Source organism: Talpa europaea (assembly GCF_964194135.1).
Source record: "Talpa europaea genome assembly, chromosome: 14".
NCBI classification, from domain to species: domain Eukaryota; kingdom Metazoa; phylum Chordata; class Mammalia; order Eulipotyphla; family Talpidae; genus Talpa; species Talpa europaea.
The window spans coordinates 5,576,566-5,590,604 of record NC_140082.1 but is presented as its reverse complement, the minus strand read 5'-3'; the positions used below and the strand labels follow the sequence as shown (position 1 = coordinate 5,590,604).

Below are 14,039 nucleotides of genomic sequence, written 5' to 3'. Positions count from 1 at the left end.
ATAATTCTTTTTTAGCATACATCTTTGTTGATGATTGATATGCGTGTTAGTGTAGTCCATTGTCTGGTTGTATGATCTTTTCACCAAAACCATTCTCTGCAGATGCTTTTACTGACTCTGCTATTAGTGCTAAAGTGAATGGTGAACACAAAGAGAAGGACCTGGAGCCGTGGGATTCAGGTGAACTGACTGCCAACGAGGAGCTGGAGGCTTTAGAAAATGATGTAGTAAGTAAAATCTTATTAATTAGTATCAGACTGTAAAGTCATGTGTTAGAACATCCTATCACTTGGTTTTAAGTATGTTTTTGTTATTGTAAATACATTGGCACGCAGACCTCTCCTGCTGCCCGCTGCTCCCCTCAGCAGTGTACTTCGGTCCTTCTGCCTGCTCTGCTCCCCACTCTGGCTCTGGTGAATTCTCTCACCCTCCCATGCTTCTGACTGTACCCAGTGCTTGTATAAATAAATAAATACTGTAAATACATTTAAAGCAAATTTCATTGTGTAAGTAGAGACTTCGTATTGGTAAGGAAAGTATTTCTCTAGGATGCTTCTGAACTGTTTCTGTGCTTTAAGAACTAAGTCATAATAAGCAACTTACTGAAATTGGAAACTGGGATGCCAGCATGTTTTGCTTTGAATGCGCTGCAGAATGCTGCGATGGCCCAGGGAAGGCTGCTTGCGCTCTGTTGACTTCACCTGGAGATGAACCAAAGTGTTACTTCTAGGCTTAGGGCCTGAAGAGACTCACTGTTAAGATACATGGTTAGGTTGCATTAGAGCTCTTGGCGTCTGTTACATTTTCGCTCTCCCTAGAATACATCTTCTATAAATTAAGTCCTTACTACTGTTAGGATTCTATAAATTAATGTTTCTGAAATGTAGAGGTATAAAAAGCAAAATCTTGTGTCAAAAATGAGCGCTTTCATTGCAAATTTTAAATGGATAAGGAATTTTCCATTGACTATTACAGGAAAATCTTTATAACAAGTCTGCATTTGATGTATAAGTCATTGTCCAATTAAACTAGAAATACATAGGTAAATTATCATTCTTAGATTTCAAAGAGTCATATGTAACCCAGTGTGGAGATTGTCAGGTCTATACCACACTGTGTATAGGATATGGAAAGGTGAGCATTCATTTTTCACTGATAGTGAGGTGGATATATTGATATGTCTTATAAAAAGAATTCTGGCAATGTTTATCAAAATTTAAAACACTTTGATTCAGCATTTCTACCTCTGAAAATTTACTTTGTCCTGATGTAGCCACAGGACATGCAGATAATTATGTGTGAAGATATTTGTTACAACGTTTTTCTGATAGTTGGAAGCATCTTAACTGTCCATCAGTAGGCCAAGTACAATTAAATAGATTTATTGTACTTGCATTCAGTGGAAATACTATGTGTCTACTAAAAAGAACAGTGTTCTAATATGGGAAGATGTCCATAAAAGAAAAAGCAAGGTGCAGAACAAGACCCTATTTGAGAACTGATCATAATGATCATATTATTATATATGCATGGACACTGTCTGGAGCTGTGCTGAAGGAGATTTTAATAGTGGTTATCTTTGCACACTTGATTTGGAAGACTGACTTTTTGCTAGATATCTTTCTGCATGATTATGACTTTTTACATAATGAGTGTAAAGCCTGCATAGGTAACTGATTTCTTGTGGAGTTAAGTCTGTGGAGTTGCTTTACTGGTGGAATTACGTTATAGTCTTATCTAGCTCTCAGAAGGACCCAAAGTTGATGACTGACACCTTAGAAGTAAGGTTCATTGTATGGTGGACAGGAGATGATGCAGTGTCAGGATGACAATAATGCGCTGATTTTTGCCTCATTCCACAAGTCATGCTTTAAAAGAGAGAGGATTAGAGAAATTACACAGACATTTATACTCACTGGTGAAGATTCTTCCAGCCTATGCCCCAATTGATTATTACAGATTAAGGAATGCAGGGTAGTTTTAGAGAGTAGTAATTTTCTCACAGATTTGTGGAGCTATCTACATTAAGTTACATGTTAGGGCACCCAGAATTGTTCTTGCAGAGGACCCACAACTGTTAATGGAAAAACCAGTTCTAAACCCCAGCTCTTGTGACCTTGTCCAGTAATTGTTACACTCATGCTGCCTTCTCTTTGGGGGTGCCCAGGAGGAAGGGCAGGTGGCAGGGATCTAGTACCAAGCTCGCACCTGACATGGCCATGAAGCAGGGAATGCTTTAGCACCTTCTTTCCTCTTTTCCCCTCAAACATGGAAGACATGTTTGACTGCAGGATGCACCCTTGTTGCACGCAGGCCTAATGATCAGTCAAAGGTTTTAGGTAAATACCCTGTGGAAAGGTGTCTGTTAGGGAGAAAAAATGCACATCTAAAGGTTTTTATTTTATGAAGTAAACTAAAATAATTGAATTTTTACTAAAAACCTCGTTATAATTATTTTGTGTTATTTACCAAATACATGGAAGAAAAACTTTTCCTTAAAACATTTTTAAAGGACTTTTGTTCACTAGTATAGTATGATGTCGTTAATATGTTTTGCGTGAATTAAAGAAGATAAGTACTTTGCCATTTTGAAAAATGAACTTCATTTTCTTCTAGTCGAATGGATGGGATCCTAATGATATGTTTCGATATAATGAAGAAAATTATGGTGTAGTGTCTACATATGATAGCAGTTTATCTTCATATACGTAAGTTTTGAAAGTTTGCTTTTATTTTAGTGTATTCATCTTGATTTTTATCAACTTAAATTGTGATGCTGGAAAAGTGTTTCTGTTGGATTTTTAAGTCAAACAGTGATGGGAAAGTAATTCTGTTACTACTTAGGGAATAAATACAGTTTACCTATACCCTAATTTTATGCTCTAAATTTAGACATTCTGTTTTTAAGTTGTAAAAACTAAATTTGCAAGTGTAGTGATTATGGGGAAATAGTCATTTTAACTGTTTTAGGAAATGTATTCCCTCAGGGAAAAGGTCACGGGAAAAAAAGTCAAATGTTGATCCATAAATAAAAAGATCAATTGTAACTCTTTACAGTTTTACTAGATTTCAGATTCTAAAGTCTCTTAATAATTGGTCGTGACACATACGTGTCTTTTAGAATACTTTCAGAATGTGTGTTTAAGAATAATGTGACTTTCAGAATACTTAATCTGCTTTTTGTTTTCGTCATGTTTCAGGGTGCCCTTAGAGAAGGATAACTCAGAAGAATTTTTAAAACGAGAAGCAAGAGCAAATCAGTTAGCCGAAGAAATTGAATCAAGTGCCCAGTACAAAGCCAGGGTGGCCCTGGAAAATGATGATAGGACCGAAGAAGAAAAATATACAGCAGTTCAGAGAAATTCCAGTGAACGTGAGGGCCACAGCATAAACACTAGGTATTTAAAGGAAATCATGATGCAGTATTTTGGATACACAACTCAAGGTCTGTGCGAGAAAGTGTATTGTTATATTTCATCTTTTAATGTAGCTAGGAAGAGAATGCAGATGGAACTGATTTAGGAGTGTGTTAGAGAAAGGAAACTTAGAAAATATTTTTTGCATGTGAACAGTTAGGGAGCCAAGCGTTAGATACACAGGGATGAACAAGTGAAGGTCTGGAAGAGTTTCTTAAAATGTAATGATCAGATGGAGAATGCATACAACACCCTAAGCGCACTCTGATTTATTGCATTAGAAGTATGTTCAGAGTACTAGGAACTCCAGAGTGAGGAGGATCTAGCATACTCTGGGGTTAGAAAAAGCATCCCAGAGGAGATGTTGTTTTGTGATAGAATAATAGGTCTATCTGCTACTCAAGGAGAAGAATTCTTCATGTGGAGAAAGGACCTCACGTGGTAAAAAGAGCCCAACCAACTCAGGCTGCATGTTTCATATGCCTTGAATAAAGGGTGTGTTGGGGAGCAGTGGATGGCAGTAAGGTGTGCAGCGAAGGACTGGGCTTGCCATGTTCAAGAGCATCCTGTAGGCAGGGCATAGTATGAACAAACTTTGGGACATTGAGAGCTGACTGGAATGTGGAGATCAGTTAGTGTATTGAAATAGTTCAAATGTGAGAACTTGGTAACCAGCTAGACCTGGTTTAGAAAAACCAGGGGTTACTCAGGTTTAATTGATAACTAACTGGATTGATGATTGTACCAGTAATGGAGACAGAAAACATGGAGCAAGTTTAAGGGGGATACAGTGAGTTCATTTGTGCAATTGCTTTGGAGGACTTGGAGGGCTTTCATTTATTCACACAGTGAGAAACACCTACATATCTGGAAGGGTAAGATTTACAACCTCTCTCTAAGGCACTTACCACTTAGGGTCTGGTTATCTGAATGACAGTGCTAACTAAGAGATACTGAGATGGACTGGCTGGGGGGATTAGGGTTTTGTCAGTATTGATGATAATGAAGCCATGACAAAGCAGTGACTAGCCACCGAGAGAAAATAAGAGCACAGATAAAGTAGGGAAAGTCAAGGAAGAAGGAAGTTTCAGGAAAACAGACCATGGCTGATAGAATTAGGTAGGATGAGCCTGAACATACACATTTGTCAAACTTTTGGGTTTATGAGGAGAATCTGAGGGAAGGGAAAATCCAGAGACTGGAACGCAGAGTAAAATGGAAGAATTGGGAGTACCTGAGAGCGAGGCTGAGGCAATTTGGTTTAGTGTTTGACCTTTTTCCAGCAAGAATTCCCTTATGCCTAAACTACTTTTAGGTATGTTTCATAGATCTGGTTCCTCTATTAGAATAAAGTGATTTATGGTATCTCTCATTTTCAGGGAAAATAAATATATTCCTCCTGGACAAAGAAATAGAGAAGTCATATCCTGGGGAAGTGGGAGACAGAATTCACCACGTATGGGCCAGCCTGGATCAGGCTCCATGCCATCAAGATCCACCTCTCACACTTCAGATTTCAACCCGAATTCTGGTTCAGACCAAAGAGTAGTTAATGGAGGCAAGTATTTTGACCAAATTTGTCAGTGTCATCCATCAGATAGATAGTTTTCTAAATATTTGCATGTTTACTGAATTGTTAATAATGTAGACACCTTTAATGATTTCTGGGAAGTAGTTTTCAGGCAAAATTACTTACAGTTTGCCTTTGTGGGAATCAAATTTAAAAAATGATTAAAAATCAGCATAAACTGTTTGCATATACATTATCTAGCATGATGAAATATTCATGTATTAAGATAAAGTGGTAAATTTAACCAAAGACCTTCACTTAGCCAAAAACATTCCACATATAAAGAAATTGGAAACTTGGGGTAGGTTCTCAGTATTAAAAGCACTGAATGATAAAAATTATTTAGACTTAGTTATAAGGAAAATTGTAATTTGTGTGAAATAATAAGTGGTTAATGCAGATTTATTTTCATTAAATGTATATTTAAATATTTTCTGCTTACTTCAAGAGAGGATTGAGGTAATTCGCAATATAAACATGACCAACAACCATGCTAAGAAGGTGAAGAAAGAAGTGTGCCTCAAGAAAAGAAAATAGCTCTTTGTATGGGTAGATATTGTAGGTTAGCAAGTTAAGTAAAAGAAACTTGCATCTTTGGTAGGAAGGTATTTTTCTACTTTGCCTCTAATTCAGGTTGAATATAGATCGCACACATCATGGGTCTTTCATTTGTAAGTCAGGGATATTAGTCCACAGTGTGGTAGATAGTATGGAGACATTATTATGTTACCCATGTAGAGAAAAGATAGATTCCATTTGAGGTATTTGGAAAGCTAGAAAGAAAAATAGAGAACACTGAGTTTCCAATTTCATTTGTTTTCATTGAGTCTTTCTCCAGAATTCCTCTCCAAATGAACACTCTTGAGTATTTTCTATACTTAGTATTGGGGGTAAAATTTCTTTGCTCACTGAGTAAAGAATTTAGTTGTTCATGAGCAGAAATTTCAAAGCAAAAAACCTAAAGGGGACTGGGACATGTATGATACTCAAGTGTGTGGAATCCTGTGGAGAGGAGACCTGGACTGTTTCCTAAGGTGAAGGTGAGTGATCTGTCATGTTACATGTTAGCTGTGTTTTGACCTGTGCATATCCAGCAGTGTCAGTTTTACTTGGCGATGACTGCTATGTAGTTGCATCATTTATTAAGCAGTCATTTAGATAAAGTGTTTAATTGCATAAATTATTTAGAAGGTTCCCCCTTTTCTAATTTGATCAGATTAAAATGTTTTTTCAAAAGGCAATTAATACTAACTTTTGTCACTCCTGTGACTCCAGGTAACAGTAGAAGTAATGTTTTGTATTTAATTGACTTGCCTAATGAGATTTCAGACTGAACCTTCTGTTCAAGTATAAAGTAGATGAAAGTCATGGATGGTTATAAGAAATCAGCATTTTTATTGGGATCTAATTGCTGCTTATTTTCATTATGTTTCAAAAGCTAAAACTAATAAATATTTCATTCCTGAGTTTGTGATTTATTATGTAAAATTATCTAGTGTATATTGTCCTCCTTTTAATAATTGATTACTGAGAAGTAGTTATAGAAGCAGGGTTAGTAGGCAGTCTTAACTGTCTTCTTCAGTAGTATGTGTAGATCCTAATTAACCCTTTGGGAACGTGTATTCATTTAAACAGACTTAATTTTAAGGAGGCTAAAGTAAAATGGGAATTAATGTCAGTTAAGTTATGATAAAACTTATCACAAATCAAATGACTGTCCTCAAAGGGTTAAAATGTACAAGAAATCATTTTTGTCATTTTACTTTTTTTTCTGTTTACTTTTTTCCCTCATTTTTTTCTTTAGTTTTTATACTTTCCTTCATATCATTTGTTCTGTCAGGTGTTCCCTGGCCATCGCCTTGCCCATCTCCTTCCTCTCGCCCACCTTCTCGCTACCAGTCAGGTCCCAACTCTCTTCCACCTCGGGCAGCCACCCCTACACGGCCGCCCTCCAGGCCCCCCTCGCGGCCATCCAGACCCCCGTCTCACCCCTCTGCTCATGGTTCTCCAGCTCCTGTCTCTACTATGCCTAAACGCATGTCTTCAGAAGGTACAATACCACAATTTGTTCATGTTTTTGTCTTTGTTTAACTCCTATGTGAGTTTATAATTACAAAATAGTTTCCTCTTCATTATTTTATAACCTAGAATTTCCGTGTTTTAACTTTAGTTTGTTAAAACTATTTCTATTAACCTTTTTGTTCGTAAGAGAGAAATTTTTAAATGCTGTGTGAAGCTATATAAACGATCCTGAATTGTGAAAGTGGGGATTTATCTCTACCTGGTAATGATGCTCTGTTGTAGCCCCAGAAAGTCTTCCCAAGGGCCTTCTTCCTCCCAGTTTACACTGTATATTATGGTGATTAATGGTAAAAAAAAATTTCTTCACCTAGATTTATACTTACTGTAGAACCTATCATTTTACAGTTTCTGGCCAAGGTATAGCGAACCCACCTGTTGGTAGTGGTTTCGGGGTCCTTTCTGAGAGGGACACTCTGTGTACTTCCCTGGTGTGTCTATCCTTAGATCACATTACAGGGTTTGGTTTATGGTTGGAGAATTAGAAAAAAAATTAGTTTCACGTTTTTATACACTAGAAGTCTACTTTAATCTCGAATTTTTTCATCTAAGATAAAATTAATAGAAACCATGTTATAAAGTTGAGTCTTTTTAGAGTTTTTTTTTTTGCTCTTGTCAAATATAAGAACAAAATTCTGTAATTCTCATTCAGTGATTAATGCTAAATCTAACATTAACATATCAGCTACATATCAGCTACATGGATGTGTTATAAAAAGGTCACAGTTCAATTCAACTGCAGTATACGATTAAAAATCTGTCTTCTGAATGATAATGTCCTTTGATGCTATTTCAGAGTACTTGTGTTAAATTTCTTCATTAAAGTTGCAGTTTTTATAGCTTATGTTGAGACTAATAACAGTTTTCTGGCATAAAATTCATACATGGAGAAAAAAAACTATGTTGACTGCTTTTAAATAAATTGTTGCCTTCCAGGCAGAGAGGTCATGTGATCTTGATTGCTGGCTAACCTTGAACAGCAATTTGCACTGATTTTCAAGGTGACTTCCTTTTTCAAAAGTACCTGTAATGGTGGCCACTAAATAAAAAGTTAAATTCCATTGTTTGAATTAAGTGGTGTTCATTTCATCAGACTATGCTAAATAAAATTCAATTTGTTAAAAATTGTGGATATCTTTACTGCAGTAAGACATAAGGACTCCTTATGGTCGGATTTGACTGTTCATGCAGAAGAATGCCTTTTGCAAATTTAGGGATGCTACATTTTTACCTTTTTAGACAATTTGAGTTAAAATGTTTTCTGGTCATGTAATTAGGTGATGTGGAGGCATTTTTTTAAATGTGAACTTAAAAAATTTGTTTCTCCAAAAGTTTGTTTTTGACAGTGTATTTTGCTTCCATAAGTATTTTATATTAACAGAAAGAAAGAATTTTCTAAAGTTATAATTTGATTTCTGTTATGCCAACTAGCTTTGTTTTCATTATTCGTGTCAAGGGATAAAAATTGTATATGTATTTATGTGTGTGTATATAAATATACAGATATTCGATTCTTAAACCATTCTTTGATAATGAATGGTTTGTGTTAAATTTTTAATTTCATTTGCTCATTAAAGTTGCATTTTTATAGCTTGAAAATTATATATAATGAGTGTTCTTTCTAAAATCATATCCATGATTAAATTCCTGCTGAGGACACACATTAATTTGATGTTCTAAAGAGTTTGGCAGCAAGGTGAGAGTGGGGAGCCTTAGTTTTGACCTGAACATTTTTTTCCTGAGTGGTTAGCATCATCAGGCTTCTGTAGTGAGAACCATTTTTGTCCACTGTTTTCATTTGATTGTTTTGTTTGAATACACAACAGACTTCCTTAGAAATAGAAATTGCTAATGGGGTGACAGGATTATTGATGTAGTATTTTGATTATTTATATAGTGCAAATTTCTTCCCCAAATGTCACTTATTCTAGTCTTACAAGTTAGGCCTTAACAATGGGATTTTCAACTCAGTCTGTTAACTCTGAGAAACTGCTTACAGGTGAGGACTGTTTTAAACCATGGGTTGTAAATTTGATCACCATGGCAGAAAAGTTAGATAAACTAAGATTCTGGAGAAACTTAAGAAGGGTATGTACATATATTTTCAACAATATAATGGTAAATAGAGGTTTATAGTCTTGTTTAAAAAATATTTTCCTTTATTTTAGAAGTAACATTGTAGAAAATTTGAGGAGAAAAGCATGTGGTAGAATAAAAATTATGTAGCTATAATGTCTAAAAACATTGATTATAAATAATGGATATATTAAATAAATTGCTAAGAACCTTTTAGGAGTTGATGACATCTTATTGTTTGATTTTTTTTTTTTCCCCACCAGCTTCATCCCTCCTTGTCTTTAAAAATAAAACAATATTTATGAAACTTTATAGCATTCCACAAAATAATTCTGAAAGAATACAGCCAAAAATATATATTACCTTTTTTAAGCCAAGGATAAACAGAGGGAGTCTGTGAATGGAGGGTGTGTGTGTGTGTGTGTGTGTGTTTTAGCAGGACAGTAGTACTGGTGTACACTGTGGCATTTATGTGGTGTTCCCTATTCCTTTTTTAGGACCTCCAAGGATGTCCCCAAAGGCCCAGCGACACCCTCGAAATCACAGAGTTTCTGCTGGTAGGGGTTCCATTTCCAGTGGCCTAGAGTTTGTATCCCACACCCCACCAAGTGAAGCAGCTGCTCCTCCAGCAGCAAGAACCAGTCCTGCTGGTGGCACATGGTCATCAGTGGTCAGTGGGGGTAGGTAATGCTTGTCTTGGAACATAATGATAGTGTTCATTTTATAATTGTACTAGATGTCAGAAGAACTGAGCTCAAGCTCTATTGAGGAAAGTGTCCAGAAATTTAAAAACCTATATTCTGGGCTACATTTATTCACCATATATTGCAACAAATCAGGTGATTACTCTTAATTTCCATTTTCTCAGTGAATAAGTAGTTTTTGCCTGTTCTACTTTGTGGACTTATGGTGAGATTCATAAGTATGACTTTATTGTTTTATAAGTAAAATGAGCACAGAACACCATTTGGAGGGATTGTATTTCCTATCTTAAGTACTTTATTTATTGATTCATTTTACAGTTTTATTTTATTTTATTTTTTTTTATTTATTTTTTGTTTTTGTATTTATACAAGCACTGGGTACAGTCAGAAGCGCGGGAGGGTGAGAGAATTCACCAGAGCCAGAGCGGGGAGCAGAGCAGGCAGAAAGACCGAGTACACTGCTGAGGGGAGCAGCGGGCGGCAGGAGAGGTCTGCGCGCCATGTGGGACCCTCCTCCGGTGGCCGGGGAGCAGCCGGGGATCGAACCGGCGCTGCAGAGGCTGCGGGCAGCTTCGCAACCCAGCGCTCAACCGCTGCGCCACCGGGGAGACCCCATTTTACAGTTTTATTTTGTGTTTCTCTAGCATCTGTATATGGCACTGGTTCTTGACTAGATTTCCATTATAAAGAATATCAAACACACATTGGGGTTGGGAGTTTATCTGTCACTAGATTGAGGAATGTGCAGCCAGCAGCTGTAAAAGTGTAAAAAATACACTCTGACAGGATTTTACAATTAGACTAAGTCTGTTTTTGCTACTTAATGTTTTCCTTCTATGATAACTGTAAGAGCACACAGTGACTGAGTTTTTACATACAGTGATTGAGTTTTTTGGATCATGGATCTGTCTTAATTCATAGAACCATTAAAAGAAAAGGAATCTTTAAACAAACAAAAAACATACCCAGCTATATTAAATGTTTTTAATTGATATCTACTGCTCAGCTTCATGTAACGTGTAATTTTCTAAATTCCTTTGCATTTTCTATTTTCTTCTTTGGATTTTAATTACAAGGATATAATAATTCAATGAGGGCCTCCCTGGTGGTGCAGGGGTAAAAGGCTCAGCACTGTCAAGTTATCACCACCCACTGCAGTATGAGTTCAATTCCTAGCCAGGGAGCTAGCCCAAAGGGCACAGCAGACCTCTCTGTATTGCTTGCTATTCCCCTAAGCAGTATATTTCAGTAGATCCATCTATTCTGCTCCCCACTCTGTCTCTGGTGAATCCTCTCAACCCCTGCACCTCTGGCCTACACCCCAGTTCTTGTATGCATAAATAAATAAAATCTTTTTTAAAAAAATTCACGAACCAAGGAAATACAATTTCCAAGTCTTTATTTCTTCAGTTGATGCTACATTAGTCATTTGATTAGTCAGTTGTACTATTAATCTCAGGTGATCTGAAAATGAATTTTGAGAGTAAAAACATGACTTTAGATATGAAAAATAAAAACATAGTTGTAGAGGTACACATAATACATTAGTTTTATTCTTTATACTAATTAGAAAAATGATAGTTGTTGAAGAGTAGTTTCCTTCCATGACCCTTATGACTTAAAAAGTGAAGAACCACTAAAGTAAACCAAATTAAACTAGTTTCTCTCAATCTTTGAACCTCAGGTTTACAAATAGGTTTATGGACTGTTAAACCTATTGGATGCTTACTTTGAAATTGTGAAATATAAACCCCTCCTTTCTTCGCTTTTTGCTAAATTGGTCCCCAAATGTTTTTTTTAAGAGGCATGTATTTTTATTTTATTTATTTGTTTGTACATGCACTGGGTATAGTCAGAAGCACGGGAGGGTGAGAGAATTCACCAGAGCCAGAGCGGGGAGCAGAGCAGGCAGAAGGACCGAAGTACACTGCTGAGGGGAGCAGCGGGTGGCAGGAGAGGTCTGTGCGCCATGTGGGACCCTCCTCCGGTGGCCGGGGAGCAGCCGGGATCGAACCAGCGCCGCAGAGGCCGCGGGCAGCTTCGCAACCCAGCGCTCAACCGCTGCGCCACCGGGGAGGCCCGGTCCCCAAATGTTTGTAATTACTGGAGAATGGATCTTGATATTCCAAGAAAGATTAGTAGGATTGATTACAAACTGTTAAAAGTGTTTTGAATTTATTATTTGGAGGAGCAAATAGATCTCTTCTTAGGGATTCCTCCCCTCACCTTTTTTAAAAGAAACAGAATCACTTTCTAGTAGAGAATGTTATCTTTTAAAGTGACATTTATTCTGCTTTAGAAATATAGTTTCTTAACTTCATTTAAAATATAGTTGAGGGCCTCCCCTGGTGGCGCAGCGGTTGAGCGCTGGGCTGAGAAGCTGCCTGCAGCCTCTGCAGCCCCGGTTCGATCCACAGCCGCCAGCGAGGGTCCCACATGGCGCGACAGACCTCCTGCCGCGCCCGCTGCTTCCCTCAGCAGTGTATTTCGTCGGTCTGCCTGTTCTGTTCCCACTCTGGCTCTGGTGAATTCTTTCACCTTCCCATGCTTCTGGCTGTACCCAGTGCTTGTATAAATAAATAAATAAATCTTTTAAAAAAAGAAATAAAAAAATAAAATACAGTTGACCCCTGAACAGTGTAGGGAGTGGAGTAGTTAAGAGTACAACAAACTCTCCCCTCCACCCCCCACCCCAACCAACAGCACACAGTCAGAAATTGACTTGTAGTTGGTTCTCAACAAGCATGGGTTCCACATCCATGGCCTCAATTATCTGATTTCCCTGGTTGGTTGAATCTGTATGCAAAACCCTCTGACAGGGGGAAAAAAAAGAATCTGAGTATAAGTTCACTTTGCAGGCCAAACTTGTGTTTACAAAGTCAGCTGTACTGCTTTTTATAATTAATCATTTAGTTAGGAAGAAAACCTACGTGGAATTGTAGGTATTAGTAATTGCTGTCATTCTTCGGATATTTATATTCGTAATCACCACTATTATTTCTAAGGCTTTAGAAAAGAAAACAGCGGGGCCTCCTGGTGGCACAAGGGGTTAAGTCTCTGCACTATGAAGCTATCAGCAGGCATGGCTCAAAAGACCTCTCCTGTTTTGCCCACTGCTCCCCTCAGCAGTGTGTTTCAGTAGATCCACCTTTTCTGCTCCTCACTATGTCTCTGGTGAATCCTCTCACCTAGACCTCTGGCCTATACCCCAGCTCTTGTATGCATAAATAAATAAAATAAATCTTTAAAGAAAAAGGAAAAGAAAACAGGGTCATGGGCTAAAGAGTAATTGTGATTTTACTTAGTTCTTCAGAGAAGCCTCTTTGAGGAAGTGACATTTGAGCTGACAATGTAAGGGATAACTTTTCTCTTTCTTCCTAGTTCCGAGATTATCCCCTAAAACTCACAGACCCAGGTCGCCCAGACAGAACAGTATTGGAAATTCTCCTAGTGGGCCAGTTCTTGCTTCTCCCCAAGCTGGTATTATTCCAACTGAAGCTGTTGCCATGCCTGTCCCAGCTGCATCTCCTACACCTGCCAGTCCTGCATCCAACAGAGCTGTTACCCCATCTATTGAGGGTATGTAAGAAAGGGTTTCCAGATTCATAATGCTGTTTGTGAAGTTTAACATTATATGGAAATACTGTGTTGTTTTTATTCATCGGTTTGTATTTGAGTGCATGTTTAAAATTTGACATAAATGGACCTCCCAGGTGGCGCAGCGGGTTGAATGCCTTGCTTTGAAGCTGTCCTCAGCTTCTGTAGCTCGGGTTCGATTCCTGGCTGACCAGATTCCCACATGCGGGTTCAATTCCCATGGCAGACCTCTTGTCGTGCCTGCTGCTCCCCTCAGCAGTGCTTTCGGTCCGTCTGCCTGTTCTGCTCCCCGCTCTGTCTCTGGTGAATCCTCTCACCCTCCAGTGCCTCTGGCCTGTACCCCCAGCTATTGTATAAATAAAAAATAAATGCCCCCCCAAATAAATAAATAAAATAAAATTTTACATAAATGTAGCTATTTAATACTAATTTCATTTACATTGTCTTGAATTTCTCATTCAGATGGTTAATGTTCCTGGGTAGTAATATTAATATAAATAAAATTGGTGTTGCATATATCTGCAAAGGAGAAGAACCTCTCTTTAATGGAAATGTTTTTCCATGAACATAGAAAATCAAAGTTGTTGAATAATTTCC

At 37.6% G+C, this 14,039-nt stretch overlaps 1 protein-coding gene across 4 annotated transcripts in view; it reads left to right on the top strand.

The window, feature by feature from the left end:
- The window catches only part of ATXN2 (ataxin 2), a gene marked incomplete at its 3' end in the record, with an annotated part of 62,067 nt that overhangs the window by 19,421 nt on the left and 28,607 nt on the right, over window positions 1-14,039 (top strand). For 3 of the 4 annotated variants that reach the window (XM_084254308.1, XM_084254310.1, XM_084254307.1), the window contains 7 exons: window positions 103-227; window positions 2,617-2,708; window positions 3,201-3,398; window positions 4,796-4,974; window positions 6,827-7,036; window positions 9,639-9,821; window positions 13,227-13,424. In XM_084254308.1, the coding sequence (XP_084110434.1) occupies window positions 103-227; window positions 2,617-2,708; window positions 3,201-3,398; window positions 4,796-4,974; window positions 6,827-7,036; window positions 9,639-9,821; window positions 13,227-13,424 (1,185 nt within the window). The remainder of the gene's footprint in view (window positions 1-102; window positions 228-2,616; window positions 2,709-3,200; window positions 3,399-4,795; window positions 4,975-6,826; window positions 7,037-9,638; window positions 9,822-13,226; window positions 13,425-14,039) is intronic. The other variant, XM_084254309.1, reaches the window with a different exon arrangement.